The 27,795-nt window shown below is 39.0% G+C and overlaps 2 protein-coding genes across 13 annotated transcripts in view; both read right to left on the bottom strand.

The window, feature by feature from the left end:
• Positions 1-1,353: 1,353 nt before the first annotated feature.
• dleu7 (deleted in lymphocytic leukemia 7) lies at positions 1,354-3,634 on the bottom strand. Its single transcript, XM_079811457.1, has 2 exons — positions 3,168-3,634; positions 1,354-2,096 (listed from the first exon to the last, which is right to left on the bottom strand). Exons 1-2 carry the CDS (start codon positions 3,465-3,467, stop codon positions 1,890-1,892), a joined length of 507 nt encoding a protein of 168 aa, XP_079667583.1. The 5' UTR covers positions 3,468-3,634; the 3' UTR covers positions 1,354-1,889.
• Positions 3,635-7,203: 3,569 nt separating this feature from the next.
• The window catches only part of agpat3 (1-acylglycerol-3-phosphate O-acyltransferase 3), a 34,803-nt gene continuing 14,211 nt past the window's right edge, over positions 7,204-27,795 (bottom strand). For 3 of the 12 annotated variants that reach the window (XM_079811715.1, XM_079811720.1, XM_079811719.1), the window contains exons 2-10: positions 25,087-25,145; positions 22,777-23,015; positions 18,629-18,798; positions 17,041-17,202; positions 15,110-15,263; positions 13,803-13,905; positions 10,827-10,902; positions 10,524-10,722; positions 7,204-9,610 (exon numbers count right to left, since the gene is read on the bottom strand). In XM_079811715.1, coding sequence (XP_079667841.1) covers positions 9,519-9,610; positions 10,524-10,722; positions 10,827-10,902; positions 13,803-13,905; positions 15,110-15,263; positions 17,041-17,202; positions 18,629-18,798; positions 22,777-22,954 — 1,134 coding nt within the window. In that variant the 5' untranslated portion in view covers positions 22,955-23,015; positions 25,087-25,145 and the 3' untranslated portion in view covers positions 7,204-9,518. Of the gene's footprint in view, positions 9,611-10,523; positions 10,723-10,826; positions 10,903-13,802; positions 13,906-15,109; positions 15,264-17,040; positions 17,203-18,628; positions 18,799-22,776; positions 23,016-24,172; positions 24,676-25,086; positions 25,146-25,242; positions 25,350-25,568; positions 25,844-27,795 lie in introns of those variants that run through there. The other 9 variants (XM_079811726.1, XM_079811716.1, XM_079811717.1 and 6 more) reach the window with 7 other exon arrangements.

A 27,795-nucleotide genomic window follows, 5' to 3' on the forward strand; every position in this document is an offset into this window, starting at 1 on the left:
CCCTCACAGTGGCTTAAGTCACTCGAGACCCGGAAACAGTGCTAGACTTTTGTTTTATAAAATCACTCAATGGTGGAGGCGCCAGACCATGTATAACCTTATAGATTAGACAGGCTGATTTAAATAATTTGAAATTAGCAAAATTTAAAAACTTATATTTATCTAAAATTTGACAATGGTGATATGACGAAGGTTTCTTGTCTAATATTTTCAGTGCTCTTTTGTAGCATACTTCGCTTGGCCCAATAGCAGCATGACTCGTATAGGACCAACTTGTGATACAGTACTCAATATGAGCCAGTATCATAGAGTGCAGGAATGTAATCGTTATGGCAAGGCGACTGGGTTAGAGTATCTCTGAAACGGCAAGGCTTGTGTGTTGTTCACGGTCAGCAGTGGTGAGGATTTACCAACAGTGGTCAGAGAAGGGACAAACCGGTAACAGGGTGTTGGGCGCCCAAGGCTCATTGATGCACAAGGGCAAGGCTATCCCATCTGGTCCAAGCCAACAGAAGGTCTATGGCACAAGTCAAAGAAATTTTAATGATGGTTATGGGAGGAATGTGTCACAACACACAGTGTGTCGCACTCTGCTGCATATGGGCTGCAGAGAAATCTATGATAACCCCTGTCCACTGTTCAAAGCACCTACAATGGACATGCACGCATCAGAACTGGACCTTGGAGAAGTGGAAGATGGTTGCCTGGTCCAATGAGTCCCCTTTTCTTTTACAACACGTGGACAGCTGTGTAACATTTGCGCCGATTACCTAAGTGATGGCACCAGGGTGCACTGTGGGACGACGGCAAGCTGGTGAAGGGAGTGTGATTCTCTGGGCAATGTGCTGATGGAAAACCCTGGGTCCGGCCATTCATGTGGATGTAAATTTGACGAGTGCCACCTATAACTAAATTGTTACCTAAATACCCATGTTGCAGACCTGGGGTTCCCTGGTGGAAATGTCCTCTTTCAGCAGGATAACGCGCCCTACCACACATTGTTCAGGAATGGTTCGACTTCGAGGAACATGATAAAGAGTTCAAGGTGTTGCCCTGGCCTCCAAATTCCCCAGATCTGAATCCAATTGAGCATCTGTGGGATGTGCTGGACCAACAAGTTCCTCGGCTCCACTTCACAACCTACAGGACTTGAAGGATCTGCTTGCTAATGTCTTGGTGCCAGATACCACAGGACACTTTCAGGGGTCTTCTAGAGTCCATGCCTCAGTGGGTAGACACTGTTTTGGCAGCACGCGAAGGACCAGAAGCATTTGATTTTGGATGGAATGATCAAAAACAAACAAACAGTAAAACCTAGAGTTCATAATCAAATATTTAGGACCAACAGGGTTTGTAACACTGATAATTTTTTATTTGGAACATAATTACACTGTAATGTCATAATCATTCAACGAATACACAAATACAAAAGGCATTTTAAACACACCCCTCCCCCACCCAACACACTCCTTAACTCTTTTTTTAGCAGATGACAAAGACGGCCACACCAGACCATCCCGAGGTGTGACAGCCATTACACCTGCTGAGTGGAGAATGGATTCAGCACCAGCAGCTATTAGACTAGTTTTACCTGTATAGTCAGCCGAGCACAGACTCATGATACCGGCATGCATTGAGAGAATGTTGTTCTGTCATCCTTAGGCTTGAGTATAGCTGACGCAAAACAAGAAACATGAAGACAACACTCAACAAACTGAAGATATAGACAGCTTTCATCACAAAACACTTCTTGTGAAGATCAGAATCTGATTTCACATTTTTTGGTGATTCACAGATAGGCCTTGGCTTCTTTCTTTTCTAAGAAAAGGTAGTGTGTTTATATTCACAAGCAAGAGGTAGTTCCTTAGAATTCACAAATTCCTCGATCTTCAGATATCAGGGAAGGAGTTAGACAGCTCCCTCAGTCTGTGAGTGGTCACGGTGGACGAGAGATTGTTTTCATCTCGCACACAAGCGAGCAGGTTACCGACGATAAGTCGAAGACAGTCCCGAAGTTCCCTCAAGTCTCTATTAGAGCGAGAACTACCTTCTGCAATAGCCATTCTTAAGCATATGTTCTTCAGATCAACACTGTCCTGAAAGAAATGACAAAAATATGAATAATTCAAAAAAAAGGTCACAGATATAATCACATTCAAGTAATGCATTCACATACTAGGCTATATGTGGGTGCTAAACTTATCTAAACTATATATATATATATATATATATATATATTAAAGATAAACTTTAGATAAACTTATCTAAACTATATAATATATTATATATATATATATATATATATATATATATATATATATATATATATATATATATATATATATATATATATATATATATATATATATATATATATAAAAAAAATTAATGGCTCCAAAAGGGGATTTTCACAGAGATGCCATTTTGTATTAGTGTGAAGAAGATTTTAATAATCTGAAGAAACTTTTTTAAACTGAAGCATTTGTGGAATGGAAAGGTTCTATGGATGTTAAAAGATGCCAATATAGCCTACCATAGGGTGACCATATTTGGATTACCGAAAACCAGGACACTCTGCCCGGCAATGAGATACTCAAATGATACTCGAAGTTTACTCAAAGATTCCTTATTAATTTCAATACATTTAAAGTATGCCCCCTCTGAATGGATAGAAAATTGTAATATTAGGGCCAGGAAAGGACTTGAAAACAGTAGGCTACATGTCCTGGGAATGGTCACCCTAGCCTACCATTATTTTCAGAGTTGATAGGCCTATATTAAACAATTCAACCATTAAAAAATAAATAATAAAACAAAATACTAAATTGTTTATCTATCTATCTATCTATCTATCTATCATCTATCTATCTATCTATCTATCTATCTATCTATCTATCTATCTATCTATCTATCTATCTATCCATCCATCCATCCATCCATCCATCCATCCATCCATCCATCCATCCACCCATCCATCCATCCATGTTTAATTAACAGTATCTGACTACAAACGTCCACTGTGATTTAATGGTTTAATGGATTTGCTATTAGACCAAAATAAATGACTAATCCAACATAGGTAGCCCAGTAGACGTAATAATTTGACTGTGTCGTTATAACACAAAATGTACACTATAGACTATAGCAGAAAAACAAAAACATATTACCTTACGCTTGAGCAAACTCTTCTCGTAGGAAACATTTTTCATTAGGTCTTCCTCTATCGATATGAGCTGTGTCAGTATCTCGAGCAGTCGCGTGATGCAGCTCTCTCGCGCTCTCTCCGCGATAGTCTTCAGCCTGCGGGGCTCCTTCATGAAATCGCCCGGGCGAACAGCGACTTTACCGGCCGCTAAAGCACCTGAACACTGGCCTTCGCCATCTGCATTACCGGTTGTCGCGTGAGCTCGCAGTTCATGAAGGATGTTTAAGGCATCGATCTGATGTGTTAAAGAGCAGACCCCCATGTCTGCCACCCGTGGTCACGGACAGATCGGCAGCATTGAGCAGAGTCACTCGGATGAGAGCTATGCGGCTCTGGTCGAAACAACGTGACAAATGACCGGGTTTAAGTGCTTTTTCTTTTGCTGGGACAGACATACGGTTTCTTCAACGACTTCCCCATTGTTTGTGTTTGGAGTGGATAAGCACTTGCTTACACATGCAAATGTGACCTGATAGCCATGCCTCCTTTATTTGAGCGGTTAACGGGGGGTGGGGACGTAGTTTTACACACATATACAACGGGTGTTACAACGGTTTGTTTCGAACAAACACACAAAAGAAAGAAACATAATTAGCATTTTAAACCCTTAAAAGCATAGTTCACCCCAAAATGAAAAACTCAGTCATCATTTACTCACCCTCAAGGTGTTCCAAACCTGTATGAGTTTCTTTCTTCTGCTGAACACAAAACAGAGCTGCCAACTTTTCAAAAAAACTTAGTGAGATTTGGTGGGGCCAACCAAAATTTTGCCGCGAACAAAGCAAAAATTGCAACAAAAAATAAAATAAATAATAATAATAATAATAATAATAATAATAATAAAAAAAAAATATATATATATATATATATATATATATATATATATATATATATATATATATATATATATATATATATATATATATATACACACACACAGCACAGAAAACACTCTCTCTGCATCAGCATTTGAATGGGGTAGTATTGGTTTTTGTTGTTGATTTCTTTTTTGCCTTTGATAGATAAGGTTGATAATTAATTATTTCTATTAAGACAAAGTGCATCTATATGACGCTTTGTATACAGTATATCCTATAGACACACACACACACACACACACACACACACACACACACACACACACACACACACACACACACACACACACACACACACACACACACACACACACACACACACACACACACACACACACACACACACACACACACACACACACACAATTTTAAAGCACTATGTAGAGGCATGTTTTTGTCTAAATAGAACAAATTGATTATACATCAACATACAGCATACTTTTACAGAAGAAAAAGGAAAATAACTGTCTGTCCTGTCTGTTGCTCTTCTGTCTGTTGTGTGGTTCTTTTTTGCTGTGGCTGATCTAAAAAAACAGTGTTGTAGTAAAAACTACTTTGAGTAGTTAAGTTATATTCAAGCTACCCTTTTGAAAATAGCTACACTACAAGTTACTATCAAAAAGTAGCTGGCTACATTGAAACCATGTTTCTTTTTCTTCTTTTTTACAATGAGATTGTTACAAATAACTGAATAATTGTTCATGAAGAATGTTATAATATTTGGGGTTTCAAGCATCATAATGCAATGTAATTATGATTTCAAAGAGTATAGGCATTCAGGGTTATTGGGACACTTTTCCCCAGTGATTTCAATGGAAAAAACTGTCAGGATCATTACACACAATACTCAAATATAGCCTATAGGCCTATCTCAAACTGGCTGCCCAAGTGCAAAATGGCTACAAATTTAACATCAGTGCAAGAACAAAATGTATGCAAATCAACCTTGCGATGCTGTTTGCGAACGTTCGTTGGAACTATAGTTTCGGGAAACACGACTCGTTTAACTGCTTATAAATGACGGAACTTGTGACCATAGTTAGCGAAAGACACGTCACAGCGCTCCACTTCGCTCATTACAGGCTCGTTCTCGTCAGAACCTGTAGCTTTAGGTTGCGCAACACCGTATTTATTTGCACATTTATCTTGAACCCCCTCACCGAAACCATGATCGGCTCAACATGTAGATATAGATATATAGATAAACTCATCTTTCAGGCATTTGACAGACCGGGTTGGCACTTCAGCGTGAGAAATCGGGGGTGTGGCGAGTGAGCGTGTGAAACCAATCAAATGCGTGTGTCTCACGGCCAATGCGTGAGAGTTGGCAGCTCTGCACAAAAGAAGATATTTTGAAGAATGTCGGTAACCAGTAGACAAGCCCAATATTATGGGGGCAAAATACAATACTAAGGAAGTCAAAGTGGCCCGTTAACTGTTTGGTTACAGACATTCTTCAAAATATCTTCTTTTGTGTTTAGCAGAAGAACGAAATTCAAACAAGAGAGTAAAAATAGACAGAATTTTCATGTTTGGTTGAACTATTCCTTTGACTTATAAAGGGTTAGTTCACCCAAAAATGAATATGACCTTCTTTCAGACAAAAACAATCAAGAGTTATATTAAATAAAACCCTGGCTCTTCCAAGCTTCATAATGGCAGTGAATGGTAAATGAGATTTTGAAGCCCAAAAAAGTGCATCCATCCATCATAAAAGTACTCCACACAGCTCCAGAGGGTTGATAAAGGCCTTCTGAAGCAAAGCGATGCATTTGTGTAAGAAAAAATATCCATATATGAAACTTTAAAAACTAAAATAACTAGCTTCCGGCAGATGGCATACGCATTGATTTACTGCAAAACAGTAACCCTAGACCTGATGCATTGATAAACGCGGAAGCGCAGAGGATAGAGCAAAACAAAACACCGGCCACGAATTAGAAGTCTAAAACAGGAATTAAATAGAAATGTCAGAGGATTTCAATATAAGAGAAGAGGAGCTTGAGTTTGTTGCCCATCCCGATTTGATTGAACCGCGAGAGGCGTCAAAGCTTACGCTACTCCTATGTCATACATTGCGTCAGGGGTTACTCTTTTGGCGCAAGTCGCCTTGCGTAGGCCGTCTGCCGGAAGCTAGTTATTTTAGTTTTTAAAGTTTTATACATGGATTTTTTTTCTTACACAAATGCATCGCTTTGCTTAAGAAGGTAACCCCCGGAGCTGTGTGGAGTACTTTTATGATGGATGAACGCACTTTTTTGGGCTTCAAAATATCATCCTCTATTCACTGCCATTATGAAGCTTGGAAGAGCCAGATTGTATTTGTCTAAAAGAAGAATGTCATATACACCTAGGATGGCTTGAGGGTGAGTAAATAATGGGGTCATTTTAATTTTTGGGTGAATTATCCCTTTAAACCAGCCTAAGCCTAAACTAAGCTTGCTGGCTGGTGGGGCAATTTTACACTTTTTTTGCAGCATATTTGTTGAATGCATTAATAACAATGTCTCTTGGTTCCGGCTCTGCTGTTATTTCGTTTTTTTTTTTTCAATTCTGCAAAAACAAAATAATAGAAAAATGCAAGAAGAAAAGCAAATTCGCATGACCTGATGAAACCAAGTCATGCGATTCCTGAGAGGAGGTCACAGCTGACAATGTCTAAACAGACAGACAGTGCTTGCATTTCGCAACACAAAGCCTCAAATCTGAGACTTCATCTGAAATGAAAGTCCCTAAACAGCATTTTCTTTTTCAGGCACTAAAGGGTCAAAAATGTGGACACACTCTTTATTACTACACAGTCATTACAAATGTGAAGTAACACTAATTCAGTTTTCGACAAAAACTTATTTTAGGCATTTAAGCATAAGCCTTCAGATCAAAGCTTTTCATAACATGCAGTCAAGCGTGTCAAAAAGTTTGAGTGTTGGTTCATTTATACTTCTGCAGAGACATATTGCACTAATAAATAAGCGAACCAAGACATATATATATTTTTTGCAGTTCTATTCTTTACAAGGTGTTATCAGTTAATGCATCTTTCATTATATTAATATATAAAAAAGGAAATTCCTCTAACCTAGTTATTCATAACATGAAATGAAACGACTCAAGTCCCAGTCACACACTGAATGCTTTAATTGATCTGGAAGAAAATACAAAAAAAAAAAAGTTGTGGTGATTTGAACAGACTAAATTTCTAGTTCTACTCAGCCTCAGTTCACATACCGCCTTTTTCAAAAAGTCAGAAACACTCTATAATGTTTAGCAGTTCCAAAGCCGGCCATTTAGTCTGTACGCTACAAATTCAATCTCGTCAGTTCAACACTGCAGTATATAGTAGCAATATGTATTACAAGCAGTGGGAATTCTGGCCTCAGATCAGGCAACACATTCATAACAGCATTAGAGCATCTTGGCTCAGAGCCCTACCCTGTCCGAAGGGGTCTTAACTAATCACTGATCCCAGATCAGCAAGCTTACTTTGAATTGCCACCCATTTATTACATTATTTTATACACAATCCAATCAGATACATGAATCATCTCCTAAAAAATATTCTGTGGCAATCACTGCTTTCTGTCAAATTAATAAATTCAGTCTCTTAGCAATAACTGGTGAAAAATAAAAATACTCACTATTTCTCCAACCAAGTAAAAACTAAACCTGGTACATCCATATTTTAGTTTTATGAACTTTGGTCTTTGACCGAAATTACAAACCACATCACTTGTGTCACGCAGATCTTCCACAGATCTTATGAATTCCACATCTTCAAAGTCCTTACATGAAGGATCTCACAGCGAAGGATGATTTGAGGACCAGCAAACCGGCGCGGTATGTGAGAATCATAACCGTCCAAGCACACACACCAAACAAAGAAGCTGCACTGTTCTGTTCCGTTAAGGCTTGCATGGGTCGTTTCCTGTTTCGCCATGAAAAATACCAAGTTGCATATTGAAAACAATGGGGTGGGAAAAAAGAGAGAGATAACTTTAAATGTATGAAGTGCATTAATCTAAAATCAAATTGGTTTGGGTCAAGAAGAAACTTCTAAAGTTTATTTACAAACCATTAGTGTCATTTTTTTCACACTAAACAGGTTTCACAAACTTTGTTTATTGACAGAACTGATCGTTTTCTTATTGGTCATTCAGCTACTCTCAGGATCTCACTCTTTAACCCCTATATTTCATGAATTACACATGGCTAGAGATGGTGAGTCAATGGGCCTTTAATTATTTGGACAAATTTGCAGCCTAACTAAAGAGGTGCTCTAGGTCAGGAGGCTCCTAGAGGGCCCGCATCCTGCAGAGTTCAGCTCCAATCCCAATTAAACACACCTGAACCAGCAAATCAAGGTCTTCGTAGGCATATTTAAAACTTCCAGGCAAGTGTGTTGAGGCAAGTTGGAGCTAAACTCTGCAGGACAGCGGCCCTCCAGGACCGAGTCTGGACACCGCTGCTCTAGGTGAATAGGGGTACATTGGTAGAAAACATGTATTGCTTATTCAGTATACCCAGTGATGCAATGGTGATGGAGTGGGATAAGACACCATTGTGAAAAGGTCTCAAAAGGGGGAGTAAAGTTACAGAATACATGCTTCTCCTTAGAAACCCTGCTCAATCAATTTCTATTTGCGTCAAATTGGTCATATAACAGTTTCCACCAATGTCAGTCCAGCTGCAATAGACTCGACACAGATCTACAGCAGTTCATTTGTTAGTTAGGGACTGTGACATGACCATCTCATCTCTGATTGGCCGAGCTGTTTGTCTTCTTCCACTGCAGCATGCTCTGCCAGGCTGTGACATGAAATTCTGAGCATAGAAAATCTTTCAGAGCGACTCAGTGTGGCTTCAGGTGAAGATCCAAAGAGAAACGTTGTGAAGAAACGGCTACTGATATGGAGGTACTGATAGTGTAAATGCAGTGAAGGAAGGTGTTACAAAACACTTCCGGAGGTGATAAATATTAATAGGGAACTAAGACAGCAAGTGGGCTTGTTTTGGGAAAATGGGCAGTCTTATGTCCATAAAAGGTAGGGCTAAACAGGAGGGAAAAGTTACTGATAGGGTGATTAGAATCAGCGGTTGGTCGCTCTAGGTCATCCTTCTCCGCCGATGGAGACAAGCATGTCAGCATCGATCTGCAGCTGATGAGTGCTTCTTCTCCTCCATTTCCCATTTAGTTGTTTCATAAAAATGATCATAAGGTTTTTAGACTAGCGTATTAAGTTATATCTATAGTTATATCCCTATATACCTCCCAATGCTGCATTGAAGAGATTTTAATATTTCATTCGGTTTTTTTTTTTTAATTCGATTTTTTTTGTAAAAAGAAGGATAACTGCACACAGGGCAGCTCTGTGCCTGAGGCTGGACCGTAGGGTGAGCGTTACAGTGGCCACATGGTGTTGACACGGTGAAAATGTTTAGTTCTCCTTCTTGGCCTCTACGTTGCCGTAGCTGGATCCCGTCTTGTTTACTTCGGTTACTCCAATGAGCCGGCGAACTGCTACAGAAGCTGCGAAGAGAGAAACGGTGACAGGGATAAAGAATTAACTAGTGCCATGAGACCCACATTTTCCCATGGTCATTTATCTGCAACCCAAATTTTTAGGAATTTGAACCAAGCTATTTTATATATATATATATATATATATATATAAAAAAAATTTGCTAACATGCAAGTACCGTCGCACTTGCAAAAGAATATATATACATATATATACATATATACATATACATATACATATACATATATATATAAAAAAACAACAGGCAATCAGCATATTAGAATGAGTAATGATGCTGAAAATTCAGCTTTGCCATCACAGGAATAAATTACATTTTAAAACAGAAAACATTTATTTTAAGTTGTAATAACATTTCACAATAATACAGTTTCTGTATTTTTCATCAAATAAATGGATCCTTGATGAGCATAAGAGACTTTTTTCAAAAACATGATTTAAAAAAATTATTCCAAACTTTTGACCGCCAGTGTTTTGTACACTACGACTGGTTTAAATGTATCAACTGAGAACACAAAACCCTGAACACAACTCAATAATAACCCAATTATAATATATTTACCCAAACTTCATTTTCAGTAGCTAAATAAAAACTTTAGTTTCACTGTATCTGTAAAAAATATATTTTGGTGCATCACTACTTTAAACAAAATCAGCAGATAGTTTAGTTTAAATGTGTATTTCCACTTGTAATCTTTAGTGAAAAAACCAGCACACAGATCTCTAAGCTATCAAATATGGAGTATAAATATATAGATTTTTGCTTTCTCACAGCAAAAAGCAGAAAAGACCACAAGATTTGAAGACAAGGGGGGGAAATTAAACCAGTAATCAAGTAAAAGAATCCTGTAATAAAATAACTTCAAACAACTGTGATATCACATTAAGGAAGCAACAACTGACCGACAATGAGGAAGATCATGAAGCCAATGATGAGGAGGGGAGAGCCGCTGACAAAGACATCCCAGGCAAAGTTAATAAGCGGAGAAAGCAGGAGAGTAGCCCAGAACAGGAAGTTCAGCAGAGTCCAAATCCGGCGTTTGGGTATGATGGTGGGGCCGGGGTAACTGCCCTCCTTCTCATAGTGCTCTTGTAATGCATCCTTAAAGAAGAGGGTCATGGGATAAATTGCAGCTCACATTAATCCAATAAATCAGATTAAAATAAATATATTTGGACTAGGTTTTTAAAAACTTCGCTTCATACCTTCTCTTGATAGAGCTTGTGTAACCAATTAGCACACTCCTTTTCATCATCAGGAATCTCCTCCACAGGGAAGCGCCTGCAGACACAACATTGAAGGGTCAGAGCGACACATGACACTCCAATAGAGGGCGCTATAACTGCATACAGCACAGCTCGGGTACCAAAGTGCAGATACTCTTAGTTACAACCTTTATCCAAATATTTAAGGAGATCTCAGGTCAGCAGTAAGATACGAAACATTCCAAACTTCAAAAAACCCTGGACATTTACCATGATATACCAACCCTCAGTTAAAGTCTCAGATTATGTAAATAAAGCAGCTAATCTTAGCCAGACAAGCCAGACCCACATCAAGATGTTGGGTCTGGGAACTCACCATTGGCAGGGCTCAATCCGAGGGGCGGGATAAACGGTTGTCTTTCAAATTCCCTCTGCACGCAATAGGATAGCGCTACAACTAACCAGAGCAACAAAGCTAGTTGATAGATTAAACTTTTGCCGTATCTTCCTTTCTTAAGAATGACTTCAGTGCCGTTCTTTGTTCTGTTCTCAAAGAAAACCTTAACTCCAAGTCTTCCAGAGTCACGGCCAAAGCCGATTCGAAAGACCGCAGTTCACCAGCAGCAGCAGCCATCTTCTTTGTTTTCAAGTAGCAGGGAATTCACGAGCAGAGGCGGACAGTAGTGAAGTATTTTTACTTTCCAAGTAATTTTATTATTCAAGTATATGTACTTAATCAGTGTTCTTCTTTGGAAAATTTTTACTTCACAACATTCAAAAACATAATATTGTAATTTTTACTGCACTACGTTTCATATTGAATATCATTTAAAGGTCCCATGGAATGGCATTTTTCTATTATTTTATAATATATTCTGAGGTGTACTTATATTGTTAGTATGATTTTTACATCATAAAATGTCATAATTTAGAAATAAAAGGCATTTTTTCTATACTGCTGTTTGCCCTGTGGCTGAATGCCCTGTTTCAAGAGGCGTGTCTGCTGTGAGACTTCAGTAAAAACATCCACTGTTGTGATTGGCTGACATCTTTGCATTTGAAATGAGTATCAGATCTTGTAGCGGAGGGGGCGTGGTTTAACGAGGTCTACGACGCACGAGCTGCTGCCAGAGAGACGGATGGACCCGAGTTCACTTCTCATCACGTCTCAGTTCAGGGTGAACTGTTGTAGTTACTAGCATATACTTCAGGTTATTAGTTTATTTCTAGTCGGAGGGGCTGTCACTCATGTCAGAAAGTTAGTAACTTTAGTACCGTTTAGAACGATTCAGTCCAATTTGGTGAACTGGTTTGACCGGTTCACTAAAAAGAACCGGTTCAAAAGAAAGATTTGTTCACGAACCGGACATCAATGGACCAGAGACGGAGAGATTGCTAACAAAGTGATATTGTACGGAGTTGTGAGAGCGCTGTCAGCGCAAGTTTATTTTGTTTGTATGAGAGTTCTGAGTCCCAGTCATGCAGAGTCCGTCTTCCTCCTTATCCTACCAACTTTGTAACACAAGTAATGTACCATTACAGCTGTCGAGATGAACGAGTTACGAGTAAGTGTTGATTATAGCATTATTTTTAGATATTTTCCTATCATATGAAAAACGTCAGTGACGCGTATTGAGTACACAGCGCAAAAAAAGACACAACAGCGCAGTAATCGAATTTAATCCATTTTATTGTGGGAATAGATGGCTAGCCTAGCCCGGATACGCTCACGCTTACCCCCCTTCTGCTTAATCTTGCGCCGTGTATGGCGCCTCCGCTGTGGGCCAGATGCAGTACTTGGGGTCGGGGATGTTGAAGGCCGACCGGTCAGTGCAGCCCGAGCTTCGGCGTGTGTGAGGTTTATCTCTAAAGATGTGGCTTTGCTGATGTTGAGCAGAAACTCACGACTGTATGCCCATTTTAGAATAGATAGACGCGACGAGGACAGACAAAAACACTGACTCACAAGATAGTAACACGAAAACACCATTCTGTCGGGAGAGAGAGAAGCCACAGCGTGTGCACGAATAAAGTTCTGTGTGAACTTGAATAATTAGCTACACATCAGAAATCACTGATCACAGATCAGAAGGAACTGAAAAAAGACTTGTTTTCATTTGTACATCCAAACACTGAGAAACTGCCAGTATTCACTCGTTCACAAGCCATGATCTCGAGGACAAATATAGCGCTTGCATGGGCGTGCCAAATTCTCTGGGTGGAGGAAAGGGAGGTAACCATTCCTGTTATGACTTCATAACAGGAGACTTCAGGATTGGCTTGTCTGGCCTGTCATTTTCTCAAAGGCAGAGAAAGACAGCCAGAACTCGGTTTACACCAATCTAAATTTCTAGCCACTTGGGGACAATATTCAGGCAAGGGGAACTCATATTAATGTTGAAAAACCTCATAAAATGAAGATGTCATGCCATGGGACCTTTAATACTTAATTACATTAAAAAAAGGTAGTACTTTCTTACTTTTACTCAAGTAAAAGTAATTCAAAGTTTTACTTGAGTACAAATAAGAAAGTATTACTTTTTTATGTAATTAAGTATTAAAAGGTAAAAAAACCCCTCTAATTTATTAAATGTAGTGCAGTAAAAAGTATGACATTATGCTTTGGAATGTAAAGAAGTAAACGTTTTCCAAAGAAAAACAGTGATAAAGCACATATACTTGAAATATGTACTTGAGTAGAAACTAAAAATACTTCACAACTGTCCGCCTCTGTTCACGAGGAACCGTCACAACTCTGCCGTCATTATGTTAAGCCCGCCCACCGACTCTATACACAATGTGATTGGCCTGAGTTTGAGTTTTTCAAGCTTGCAAGCCAACGGACAGTTGCTAGACAACCCTGGCCGCAAAATGACATTTGCTGCCGCTAGGGTGCGTCTAGATTTCTAGGCTAAGCTAATCTAGTATACCCAATTAAAAGGAATGAATGAAGTGAACTTCAGCTCTGTGACTCACCTGACGCTCAGGTCTGCTTTGTATTTCTTCCCGCTAACGATGCCCAGCAGGGTCGGGTTCTGCTTGTCTTTGAAGTTCAGCGTGACATCGTACACAGCTTTTACTGTTAAAACAGGACAAACGCATTCTGATGTGATGTAATGGAACATTTGAACTTAAATAGAGAGTTCAAACTAAAGTTATTCACTCATTCTCATGTGTTTTTGTTCATACAATGAAAGTCAATGGTTATCAACATTCTTCAAAATATCTTCTTTTGTGTTCCAGAGAGGGGGAAACAAGTCATACAGGTTTAGAAATGAGGGTTAGCAAATAATGGCAATTTGTCCTTTAAAGAAAATAATGTAATTAAAGATTGAGAGCATCGCATTGTATTCAGGGCAGGATACGAGGGGAAGAAGCTCAATAGAGCATGAATTGAGTATAATTGGTATGAAAAGCAGAGCAGCATGGCTGCACATATTCATGATGTCCGATCTGCATTCATAACAAGTTCACAAGTCCATTTCAGTCAACACATTAGAGGAAGAACAATATTGAAACAAGCAATTTGCAAGTGACGTCAAATAAAAGTAATTACTGAATTAGAATGAATCACGGAACAAAATCCCAATATCACACATGCATCGATCAAACATAGTCAATTATAGTAAGCATCATATGACGTGTAGTGATGACATCACAGTGTAGTTCCATAATTTCTGTTCATATCTAAAAAATAAATGAAATTGACTAAATTGATCAAAAGTGTATCACGGTTTTCAAAAAAATAGCACAGCTGTTTTCAAAATTGATGATAAGTTTCTTTAGCAGCAAATCTGCATAATAGAATGATTTCTGAAGGATCATGTGACAAATAAATGCGGTCTTGTGAGCATAAGAGTTCTTTTATAAATCTTACCAACCCCAAACCTCTGAAAGGTTGCCTATAGCTAAAAATATAGTCTACACTCACAGCCTATATTCAGAACAGCATGTGACAGACTTCTGTCTCTCGACCACTGTGGTGGAATTTTCTAATGGCAGCATGTCAAGGTTTTCTAAGAACATGTACATTCTAGGGACACTTGATACTTGAACATTAGTATTAGACACCAGGGTGGTGAAAATCCAGGAAAGAGCCCATCTGAGTACATTTATGGTTTAGAGCATTCTCAGCTGGGACACTTTGGGAACACTTGTATTTTCTTGACTCATGTCCATCACTCACCCAGGAAGCAATTAACTCTTTTAACAGGGTAACGCATTTAAGCTTTGTGTAAACAGTATCTCTGTGACAGTGATGGAGTGTGTGGAAGTGTTCTGACCTGTTCCCTTCAGGCATTGCAGTGTAGTGGTGAATCCTTTGGTGCGGGGCAGCAGGTGGTACTTCAGTTTTGGAAGGCCCTTACTCTCAGCCACCTGCATGCTTATCTGATGTTTCTTTTCTGTAAATCTCGTTCCTTCACAGTACAGCAGGAACTGCCAAAACACACACGCACACACACCAGAGGATTGTTACTCTCAGGTCAGTGTTAAACAAAGTAATCCTATCACTTCGTAATCTCTGCCATCGGAAACTTCAAATCGACCACGTCATAAGTGACCTCACTGGTGGAGATAGACTCCCGTCTAGTAACACTGATGTATATATACAAACATACACTGCCCGGCCAAAAAAAGGTTGATGTTTTTGATTTAAATAGGCAAATGCTTAGGAGTCTATGACTGGATCATTACTGCAGTGATTATTATGTTTCTAGCATGTTGGGAGAGAGAATCATTTTTCACACATCAACACAAGATCTTGACCAAAAATGTATGCACTTCTTGATGGAAATAACATCACAACATTTATTTCCATCAAGAGGTACATCAATTAGGGTTTGAAGAACTGTTGCCAAATATATAACACACTAGAAACACAATAATCCCTGCAATAATAATTCAATCACAGAGTCTTAAGTATTTACCTATTTAAATCCAAACAGCAATTTGGACACTGCCGGACAGTGCATATAATATTTGTAAGTGCCGAGAATGTTTGTCTTTTATTCTGTATTTTGAGTATGCATTTCTGGGTAGTTGGTCATAGTCACTACCACGCCTGCTAGTGTTTCCTGTACAATTGTTGGTATATAATAGAATACATACATACATAAACCCCCTAAACTACATAATCCAAACAAGAATGTCAGGGATCATAAATGAAGACTTTGAAGATTTTGATTGCCATGTGTCTCTAATTAAGCTTTTTTTAATTATAATTTAGTGTTTTTTATAACCTTTATAGGTGCTGTATTCAAGAATGAAATTCTTGATATTGTTTTCTCCGCCCCTCCTCCTCAGACTCAGGGTTGCCAGTTGAAGGACGCGCTACAGGAACGAGCACAACTGACAATGGAAGGCGAGGAGACTTACACAATAAGTTGAGGAGTTGATTTATCCGCGTTTTAATGTGCTTCCGTTCATAGAGATTATTAGATGGATGTCAAGGCTTTTTAGTTCGGGTAGAATCTGCGATATCTGACCCAGTTAGTTTGCTGGCTTCCATGGCAGCAATACGCTGTGTTTTCCACCAACTGGCAACCTGTGGTGTCGAAATACTATTGGGTAAGCTGGCAACATGCGATATCGCACAGACCAAAAGAAAAACAGACATTCCAACACGGAACGCACATTTGCTTTTCAGAGAAACAAGTGGGTGAACTTGGCATGTTTCCTAAATATCTACAAACATATTGTGGTATTTTTATGCTTAAGTACAGTCAAAAACGTACATATAGCACCTTTAAAAGAGAAAACTTTCTCTTGTGAATTGAGTAGGGGGGAAAGTCTTACTTTGCATTCACACTGATTTCCATTTCTTTTATTTTTTGCAATCACTGAGTCTTTGTTAAATGCGTCAATACACCTTTACTGAGCTGGGTTTGCAGTTTGTGTGCATATGTTGCTCAAACACAGTACAAAAGTAACACTAAGCTCCAAATGTGAATTGGGTTTGTCATGTAATTTTATTAGAAACGGCAAGGTTTAAAGCTAACTGTAAAAAGGATAACCAAAAACTAGAGAAAACATTCAATTCAACCATTAAATTTGTTTTGTGCATTTAGAGATTTACAATCAATTTGAGGTTTTGGTTGGCTTCAAATTTGACAAACAAGTAATCAAACACTCTGTACACATCACTTAAGGGACTTGTCAAAGCTCTGCTTAATTATTAGGTTAGTAGAGCATCCTAATCAGTCAGTGTACTCACCCACATGTATTCTGGGTAATCTCGGAGACGGTTCAGCCCACTGAAGACAGTGTCCCTGTCCTCCTCCCACTTCCGCTTACAGAAAACTATTTCCAGGAAGTACCACGTCCAGCCAACCAGAGGCACTTTCAGCAGTTCGTGTTTTGCCAGAACCTTAGAACTCTGGATAAGAAATATGAAAATAAAGAGAGGATAGAAAATGCAAAAAAGGATTCAGAGAGGTAAAAGAGGATAGAGAAGATTTCAAATCATCCATTCAATCAAAACAACTAAATCCAACATCCAACAAATTAATCTCTTGAGATTGAGCCTCATCATGATGACTAAGTATAGAACAAAGCGGTGTTAAAACTATTAAAAATCATTTAGTTAATTTAAATAAAGCAGTTATATATTTATTAATGTTATCTTTTGATGAAAAACTTAAACGAAAATTATAAAGGTTGCCTTGGCAATAGTGTTAATTTTGTCAGCTATTTTTTTTTATTTTAGTCTTAGTCCTGTCTTAAATTTACTTTTTAATTTTTATCAAACCGTCAACCGTGTCATGTTTTTGTTTGGTAAAGTTTTAGTCGACTAAATGTCTGGGCATTTTAGTCTAGTTTCAATCAATGAAAACTTAGTCACATTTTCGTCATGCTGCTGTATAATGGTTAAATTGATAATCATGATTATTTTGTTCAAAATTATAAAATTGCACAAGCATAAAAGACTTTGTATTGTCACACAGAGGTTGTGTAAGTGCATTTATTCAGCAACCTGATCCATGTTTGGATTTATTACAGTTCATCACTGAGAAGGTTTTATCGCAGATTTAGTCACAGTAAACAACGCAAGCGGCTCGTGACAGACTGACTGAATGACACTTTCATTTAAGCAGAATGTGTTCTATCTCAATGGAGATCGCTAAACTCCAGCTTACTTGCTTGTCAGTGATTTTGGATCATCGGCGTCGCTAGATGATCCACCGCAGAGAGACCGCGTGCACATGGTTATCCTTTTAAAGAAAAAATTCTGATTGGAGGATTTAAGCTTGCGACATCTGGCAACCTCAAGCATGAAAGCTCGTAGTAGAGGATTGTACTGCAGTCTGTAATATTTTTTCTCCTTACGTTTGAATTTTTTTTAAATAGACAAAATAAGTATTTTTTCGTCTACGTTAACAATGTTAATATAGTCACAGTTATCATTTAATGGCCATCACAGGCCAAACCCCATGTCTCAAATTGTATTTACCATAATTATGCTCTTTCATGAATACATTTTCGGCCAAAATTTCATTACAAAAGATATTACGATGCATTGTAAAAACCCAACACTAGTTTCAATGAACTGTGAAAATTGAGTATCTTGTAATAGGAGCCACATTATAACATCCAAATTAAAGTGTCATATGTGTGTGTAATACTTTGCCCATCATGAGCACAATTTTCTCACACATTTATGTGGTTGCATTTCATTTGGGATGCATTTAAATATACTCAAGTTGACAGAGACGGGTCTACACGACTATTACACCTCAAAGCTAACACCACGCTTCACGACTTCTCACTTCATTATGCTGTCTTCACTGCTCGTCGGGACTCACCCCCAGTACGCCGTATCTCTCACAAATGGTCCAGCCACACAAGAAGTCAATCTCATAGTTGTGGTTGAGGATGATGATGACGTGCTCTTTTCCGAACTTATCCACTGTGGCCTGATCGGTGTACAGAGTGCAGTCGGTGCCAGACCACCACTCCAACAACATCACCAACTCTGTGAGGAAAGAAGCATAAAAGTCACGTCACCTTTATACAATACAAATGGTTTCAAAATAGCTTTACAGTGATAAACAGGAAAAAAACTGAATGAATGATGCAAACAATAACTGTGTAAAGTTCAATTCAGCTATAAGCAGCTCTACAGAAGACAAAAGTGTTGTGATTCTAATTCATGCCCGATGAATTAGAATGATCTATGTTGTGTCAAGCAGCATGCAAATTGTTGCCTTCTTTGGATCAATTGCTTCAGCTTATATAATTCTCATTTGTAAGCATAATTGCTAAATGAATAAACGTAAATGTAAATGCAAATATATTTGAATTGAGTGTTGGAAAACTTGGGACATCTAAACATATAAAATGCTGATTGGTGTGGTTTTATTTGAGAGCAATAAACATTAAAACCTTTTTCCTATTACACAAAAATAAATGGACAGGAATTTAAAGGCACAATATGTAAGATTTTTGGATTCATTTATCCAAAAACCACTAGAACAATGTCATATATTTTATTGACTTATATTGTATTTATATTATTCAAAATGTTTCCAGGAATGTTTAAATCCAGAGAAATAAGCAATTTTAACCAGGACACGGACTGTGTCCATGCATCGTCTATCAATGACACCCGCTTTACCCTCAATTTTCGTTTTTATTTTGTAGAAACCATAGAAACACCAAAGACACTTTAATATATTATGTGTGTTATTAGACAGGTGAGCAACTGTTTAAATACATTCATCGACAGAAAACAAATCATTTTTATACAGCTCAACACAGTTAGTCTTATTGTTTAAATCTCATTTCCTTGATTTAGCGCGAGTATCATGTTTAACCATGCCTAATATCCATCTAGCTCACTGAGGTGTGAAACAAGTGTTTCATAGTAGCCGCCGAGCGAACACACAGAGTAGCATTATAACATAACTTTCAACACACTCAAATAATGTATCTAATTTGATAAAACAGAGCTGCGTTACCACACATACGCATGACTGGAAGAAGCTGTCGTCAGCGGCATAATAAAAGTTCCGCGTTGAAAAATAACAGTGTACATCACCAATTAGAAAAATGTACGTTTAAAAATACCTACTTGTCATACAGATATTAGTTACTATCAGTGTTGGGGGAAATGCATTACAAGTAACTTGAGGTACGTAATCAGATTACTTCTTCAAGTAACTAGTAAAGTAACGCATTATTTTTCAAATTTACAAAAAAATATCGGAATTATTTTTTCACATTTATTTGACTGACAGTTCTCCTGTCCCCATGTTGAGAAAAATCGAGAGTAAGTGCAGAGGCGTTGTGCGTAAACATGATGGTTATTGTAGTTCTAGATCTCACTTGCACAATTAAGATTCAGTACTCCTCAAAAAGAATAAAATCAGTCAAATGCAAAATCAGAGCGCTATGCAAACCTCCAATAATGAAATGTTAAAGGTCCCATGGCATGGCATTTTTCTATTATTTTATAATGTTTCCTGAGCTGTACTTATATTGTTAGTATGACTTTTACATCATAAAATGTCATAATTTAGAAATAAAAGGCATTTTGTCTATACTGCTGTTTGCCCTGTGGCTGAATGCCCTGCTTCAAGAGGCGTGTCTGCTGTGAGACTTCAGTAAAAACGCCCACTGTTGTGATTGGCTGACATCTTTGCATTTTATATGAGCGGAGGGGGCGTGGTTTATCGAGGCACGAGCAGGCACGAGTCTGCCAGGGAGACGGATGGACCTGAGTTCACTTCACATCAGTTCTCAGCATGTCTGAACTGTTTTAGTTACAGCATATACTTTAGGTTATTAGTCTATTTCTAGTCGGAGGGACTGTCACTCATGTCAGAAAGTTAGTAACTTTAGTAAATTATGGATCAGCGCTGACTGGAGACGCGAACCGTTTAGAACGATTCAGTCCGATTTGGTGAACTGATTCGGTTCACTAAAAAGAACTGGTTCAAAAGAAAGATCGTTCGCGAACCGGACATCACTAATGTATCAGAGACTGAGCTCAGCGATTGCTAACAAAGTTATTTATAGTAACTACTGAGTTATGAGAGCGCTGTCAGTCAGCGCGAGTTTATTGTGTTTGTATCTGAGAGTTCTGAATAAACACGAGTCCCAGTCACACCGAGTCCTCTTCATCATTATTCTACCAACTTTGTAACACATGCAAAGTACCATTACAGCTGTCGAGATGAACGAGTTAAAAGTAAGTGTTGATAATAGCATTATTTTTAAAATAAAATAAAAGCGTCAGTGACGCGCGTTGAGTACACAGCGCAAACAAAGACACAACAGCAGTAATCGAATGTAGTCCAGTTTATTGTGGGGCTAGGCTGGCTAGCCCGGATATGCTCAAGCTTACCCCCCTTCTGCTTAATCTCACGCCGCGTTTGGTGCCTCCGCTGTGGGCCAGATGCAGTACTGTGGGTCGGGGATGTTGAAGGCCGAGCTTCGGCGTGTGTGAGGTTTATCTCTGCTGATGTTGAGCAGAAACTCCCGACTGTATGCACATTTTAGAACCGATAGACGCGACGAGGACGTACAAAAACACTGACTCACAAGATATAAAACACGAAAACACCGTTCTGTCTGGAGAGAGAGAAGCCGCATTGTGTGCACGAATAATAAATAATTAGCTACACATCAGAAATCACTGATCACAGATCAGAAGGAACTGAAAAAAGACTTCTGTTTTCATTTGTACATCCAAACACTGAGAAACTGCCAGCGTTCACTCGTTCACAAGCAATGATGCAATGATCTCTCGAGCGTTTGCATGGGCGTGCCAGATTCTCTGGGCGGAGGAAAGGGAGGAAACCGTGCCTGCTTGGACGTCAAACCAGGCGACTTCAGGATTGGCTAGTCTGGCCTGTCATTTTCTCAAAGGCAGAGAAAGACAGCCACAACTCGGTTTTACACCGATCAACATTTCTATCCACTTGGGGACAATATTCAGGCTAGGGGAACTCATATTAATGTTGAAAAACCTCATAAAATGAAAATTTCATGCCATGGGACCTTTAAATAAAACAAATATTTTTATGCATTTAATCTACCTATATTGACCAATGTCTTGCTGCTGACCTTTAATGATTCAGTTAAACCATGAGCAAAAATTACTAGATTTTTTTGTTTTTATTTGTAAAACTTTTTTCTCCAGCAACCTATTCTTCCATTATCCAGAATGGCAGCACAGCAGAGCTGCGCCCTCTACTGTTCATGCGTGAATTTTCATTTTTACCTTAGCCTGAGGCTTATGATTTCAATTTTGGAATGTAGAGGTCTTTACATTTGCACAAAAATAGAACTTTTTGTTATAAAAAAAACAAAAACAAGCCCAGCCCAGGTGAGAAAAAGTAACACAAAAGTAATGTAACGCATTACTTTTCTTAAAAAGTAACTAAGTAACTCAATTAGTTACTTTTTAAGGGAGCAACGCAATATTGTAATGCATTACTTTTCAAAGTAACTTTCCCCAACACTGGTTACTATGTTAGATAATAATTGTTCTGACACCAAAACCCATGGGATTTGTGTCTTTTAGATTCTAATTTTTTTATTTAAAAAATAATTTGTATAAATGTAATGTACCGTCTTCATGGAAAGTGTGTTTAATGCATTACTCCAACACTGATCATGCATGTAACATTCAAGACCAGTTCTGCTAAATATACAAAAGTCTGTGCGTGTGAAGTGTAGTACAAACAACATAATGCCTCACAAATATTGCATAATAAGAATGATGGCGTTAGCTCCTTTTCCAGTAACCTGCACTGCACAACTCATGAAGGCAGCATTACATTCCTTAGCATAATACTAAAGTGATCTGCAAATGCTTTATATACTACAGTAACAGGTACCTACGGTACACGTAAAAGCAACTAAAACTTATTAACACAGGTCTGTAAAAACATATGCAAAACGTGTGCACTGTGCAGAACATTCAGCTGAGATAAAAACAACTCACGGCTCCATAGCGAGTAGGAGAGTCTGGTGTTGATCTTGCGGTACAGCTGTTTGTCGAAGGGCCACAGCACACAGGTGCAGAGCTGGGTGAAGTTGATAATGAGGCCGCTCACCACAAACACAAAGCCAATCAAGAGCTGCAGTACAAACAGGCTCTTCAGCCACGCCACCACACCCATGACTGAGAGCCCCTTCCACACACACACTCACTCACTCCCTCACACACACCCACACACACTGCTGAAAGAGAGCAGAGACAGGGGAGACACCAAATTAAAACTTACTCTGACAATTAAGCAGCAGACAGAGTTATGCACAAAATATTAACACAATATGAACATCACACACACAAATCATGCCGTTATGAACAACTGCATGCATTCAGCATTGATCAATATTATTACTATCATTTGCATTAGAATCATGGACCAGTTGCTCTCCCATGTTCATGTTTAAAGGTCCCATGGCATGGCATTTTTCTATTATTTTATAGTGTTTCCTGAGGTGTACTTATATTGTTAGTATGATTTTTACATCATAAAATGTCATAATTTAGAAATAAAAGGCATTTTGTCTATACTGCTGTTTGCCCTGTGGCTGAAGGCCCCGTTTCAAGAGGCGTGTCTGCTGTGAGACTTCAGTAAAAACGCCCACTGTTGTGATTGGCTGACATCTTTGCATTTGAAATGAGCGGAGGGGGCGTGGTTTAACGAGGTCTACGACGCACGAGCTGCTGCCAGAGAGACGGATGGACCTGAGTTCACTTCTCATCAGTTCTCTCAGCATGTCTCAGTTCAGGGTGAACTGTTGTAGTTACTAGAATATACATCAGGTTATTAGTTTATTTCTAGTCGGAGGGGCTGTCACTCATGTCAGAAAGTTAGTAACTTTAGTAAATTATGGATCAGCGCTGACTCGAGACGCGAACCGTTTAGAACGATTCAGTCCGATTTGGTGAACTGGTTCGGTTCACTAAAAAGAACCGATTCAAAAGAATGATTCGTTCGCGAACCGGACATCACGGAGACGGAGCGATTGCTAACAAAGTTATTTATAGTAACTACTGAGTTATGAGAGCGCTGTCTGTCAGCGCAAGTTTATTGTGTTTGTATCTGAGAGTTCTGAATAAACACGAATCCCAGTCACGCCGAGTCCTCTTCATCATTATTCTACCAACTTTGTAACACATGCAATGTACCATTACAGCGAGATGAACGAGTTAGTAAGTTTGATTAAAGCATTATTTCTAGATATGTTCCAATCATATGAAAAGCGTCAGTGACGCGCATTGAGTAACGTTACACAGCGCAAACAAAGACACAACAGCAGTAATCGAATGTAATCCAGTTTATTGTGGGGAAAGCTGGCTAGCCTAGCCCGGATACCCTCACGCTTACCCCCTTCTGCTTAATCTCACGCCGCGTTTGGTGCCTCCGCTGTGGGCCAGATGCAGTACTGGGGGTCGGGATGTTGAAGGCCGAGCTTCGGCGTGTGTGAGGTTTATCTCTAAAGTTGTGGCTCTGCCAATGTTAAGCAGAAACTCCCGACTGTATGCACATTTAAGAACAGATAGACGCGACGAGGACGTACAAAAACACTGACTCACAAGATAGAAAACACCGTTCTGTCGGGAGAGAGAGAAGACGCAGTGTGTGCACGAATAATAAATAATTAGCTACACATAAGAAATCACTGATCACAGATCAGAAGGAACTGAAAAAAGACTTCTGTTTTCATTTGTACATCCAAACACTGAGAAACTGCCAGCGTTCACTCGTTCACAACCCATGATCTCTCAAGCGTTTGCATGGGCGTGCCAGATTCTCTGGGTGGAGGAAAGGGAGGTAACTGTTCCTGTGTGGACGTCAAAACAGGAGACTTCAGGATTGGCTTGTCTGGCCTGTCATTTTCTCAAAGGCAGAGAAAGACACCGATCAACATTTCTATCCACTTGGGGACAATATTCAGGCTAGGGGAACTCATATTAATGTTGAAATACCTCATAAAATGAAAATTTCATGCCATGGGACCTTTAATATGTTTAATCGCTTACACTTTATTTTAAGGTGACGTATTACATTGTACTTACACAAATAAATACAGAGTAATATCAATTAACTACATGTACGTACTATAGAGTTACAGTTAAGGATTGGTTTAGGGTTAGTTATTTGTAAAAGTGTGCATAATTTACTGTTATTACTATAGTAAGCACATGTAGTAATGTGTAACTACGTCACCTTAAAATAAAGTGTTACGTCTAATCATCTCGGTTATCTAAGTCAATTTTGTGAACAAAGGTATAACTCACCACAGTGGGTTCTTCTCTACAACCCTCTTTTACACGGCCCTTCACTTAGTACCACCGACCTGAGAGAAAAGGAGACATTTAGAGAATTTATGACAGCCCCAGTCGCGAATACAACAGTGACCAACAACATTTAGTCCCGTTCATTTTTACTCTCACAAAATATGAAGATCCAATGTAAAGTAGGCGAGAGTTCATGACCACAGACCCCTAAGGCACCCAAAATTCCACATGCAGCAGCACTGTGTGTGCGCACATACAACTGCACTACACATGCCCCACGCAAACGCACACCCTCTCACCCAATTGGAGGAGCTCCAGTCACCTCCTCCAATTTCTCTCTCGCTCTCGCTCTCTCACATACATTGACAGTGCCTCGTTTTTGCAGCTCCTTTCCCTCCCCAACTTTATCTCTCACTCTTTTATAACACGGCAGCATCTCTCAACATGACTTGTCATGTACAAAAATCTCACTGTGAACTCACAAATGAAGACACAATTCATTGGATCTAAAGGTCTCCAGTGACAAATAGATTTTGAAAGCTTATCAAGCTTTATCTTCCAGCGCCGCTTAATCCGATAACAAGACAACAACTGCAAGAGAAAGTACTGGATTAATATCAAATAATACTCCAACAAATTAAACATTTCAGCAAATTTACGTGCCAAATAATCTTTTAAAGCAAGCTTAACCAAAGGAAAAGAGAGGATTGCAGCTTAGTGCAGAAAACCAGTCACTCTGCTCGCTCCAGGTTTATCTGATACTCTGGATGAAGTTGCCAAACTACTTCAACTGCCCATCTAGTAACCTGCAGGTGGCCCGTCTGACCCTATTAATACTATAATTTTCTCTGCTAGTATGTGTCTGGGTTACAGAAGTGTCCGTGTTACAGTGCAATTATACATTTAAGCACTGAGTAATAATAATGAACTACATGTACTTACTATAGGGTTAGTAATAAAGTCGGTTTAGGGTTAGTTGCATGTAATTATGCATAATTTACAGTTATAATATAGTAATTACATGTAACAAGTATAACAAGGACACTGTAAAATAAAGTGTTAACCGTGTCTGCTCTGATAAAGTTCAGTTCAGTCAACCATCCTACTACACCAACTAATATCATTACAAAGTGCAAAACTGCTGTGTGGATTACATTCATTTTGCCCGATGGCCTATACTTTAAGCCCAACATTATCTGCACAATCGGTCGTTTCATGGTGTTTTTGTGTGTGTAAAATCCCTGTTGCGAGCGAGCAGCTAGCAAAAAGGTTATGGTGGATTAAGAGAGTCATAAGATCTATGAATGATGCCTAACAATTAGGGATGTGACGGTGAGGAAATTTTCCCACCGGTTAATTGATGTGTGACAACACCGGTAATACCGGTGTCACCGGCGGAGGCTTTTAAATCACTAATTCTATCTAACCGAAAGTAACATGCACACGACCGTTCTGAACTGAAAACGCGCCAGTGCGCGCACACCGTGAATGACAGCTTGTCTGTAAATGCGTGCTCTGTGAGGCCATGGGCGCGTCTCAATCATTTCCCTACTTCAGAATCAGTAGTCAGGGCACTGATCAAGCATTGATCAGTCTATGATTGAGATGCACGCCATGAATGCACCTGTTAGTTCGCCCGTAAAGCCTCGTTTATACTCGACGCGCCCGCACGAGCGCGAGGGTGCGCGCGGCAAAAATAAATGCGCGCAGTCAGCGTAGCGCGGAGGCTCGCACTGCGGAGCTAGGCGAAAGTAAACAATGCGCGCTCTGTGCGGCCGTGCACATTTTACTTTCGGTTTTTAATTAGCGCCAATTCGGCTGCGGGTTGCTTCAATTGTGGGTTCATTAGCCTATTATTTTTAATGAAAAACACAACAACAAAACAAATGACAAACTCCCTTAAATAGGCGCTTTTACGTTTCGCTTTGAAACCAAATCTTCCGCGATCATCTCCGTCAGCTCCTCACTCTTAAATCTGATGAATGACTCCTGCCGCCTCCGAGACTCACGGTCGGATCCTGCTTTATTAAGCAGATACGTTCAGTTTTTATTTGTATTGTCTGTTCTCTAACTGAACTAAATTATTTTATTACTATAAAAAAAAAATCAAAAAGACGGTGGGCGGTGCCACGGTGGGCAAGTGATGTAACCGGTGTTGAGTCTGGACACCGGTAACACCGGCAACACCGACTATCGTAGCAAGCCTACTAACAATGATAAACCAAGAATTTTGTGGCCAGTCTGTACTTGTCACTATTATGTGTTTGAATTTTGCACATTTCTGCCTGACCTAAACAACAATGCAATAAATGGTATTTTTGTGCAAACATTAATTGATCATCATATGGTCGCAGCAAAAACATGTCACATTAGCATGTAAAATATAGGAGAAGTGGTTATGATATTTATAATCTATCTCCATTGTGTACCTTTATGCACATAATTCCACAATGAATTTCTACCAAATTAATTGAAAATGCATTCACATTTTTTCTCACCTAAAGAGGAAACTGAATACATTAACTAAAAAAAAAAGAAAAAAGAATAGGATTGATGGCAAATTACATTGATAAAGACATTGAATTATTAAATCTATACACTCGTTTCATTTAATCAGCCAGGTCACTTGTTTAATACCTAAGGTATTGATTTAGTATTGGCACTAAATACCAGAGGCTGGTATTCTACTGAAGAAGAAAAAAACTTAAA

The sequence above is a fragment of the Gobio gobio genome (genome assembly GCF_949357685.1).
Source record: "Gobio gobio genome assembly, chromosome: 3".
NCBI classification, from domain to species: Eukaryota; Metazoa; Chordata; class Actinopteri; order Cypriniformes; family Gobionidae; genus Gobio; species Gobio gobio.

What these genes read in the sequence shown, in the direction of transcription:
- dleu7 (XM_079811457.1), bottom strand. Translation starts at nt 3,467, where the DNA reads ATGGGGGTCTGCTCTTTAACACATCAGATCGATGCCTTAAACATCCTT. An exon ending in AGAGTTTGCTCAAGCGTAAG is followed by an intron (nt 2,097 to 3,167) that starts GTAATATGTTTT and finishes CATTTCTTTCAG; the next exon opens with GACAGTGTTGATCTGAAGAA.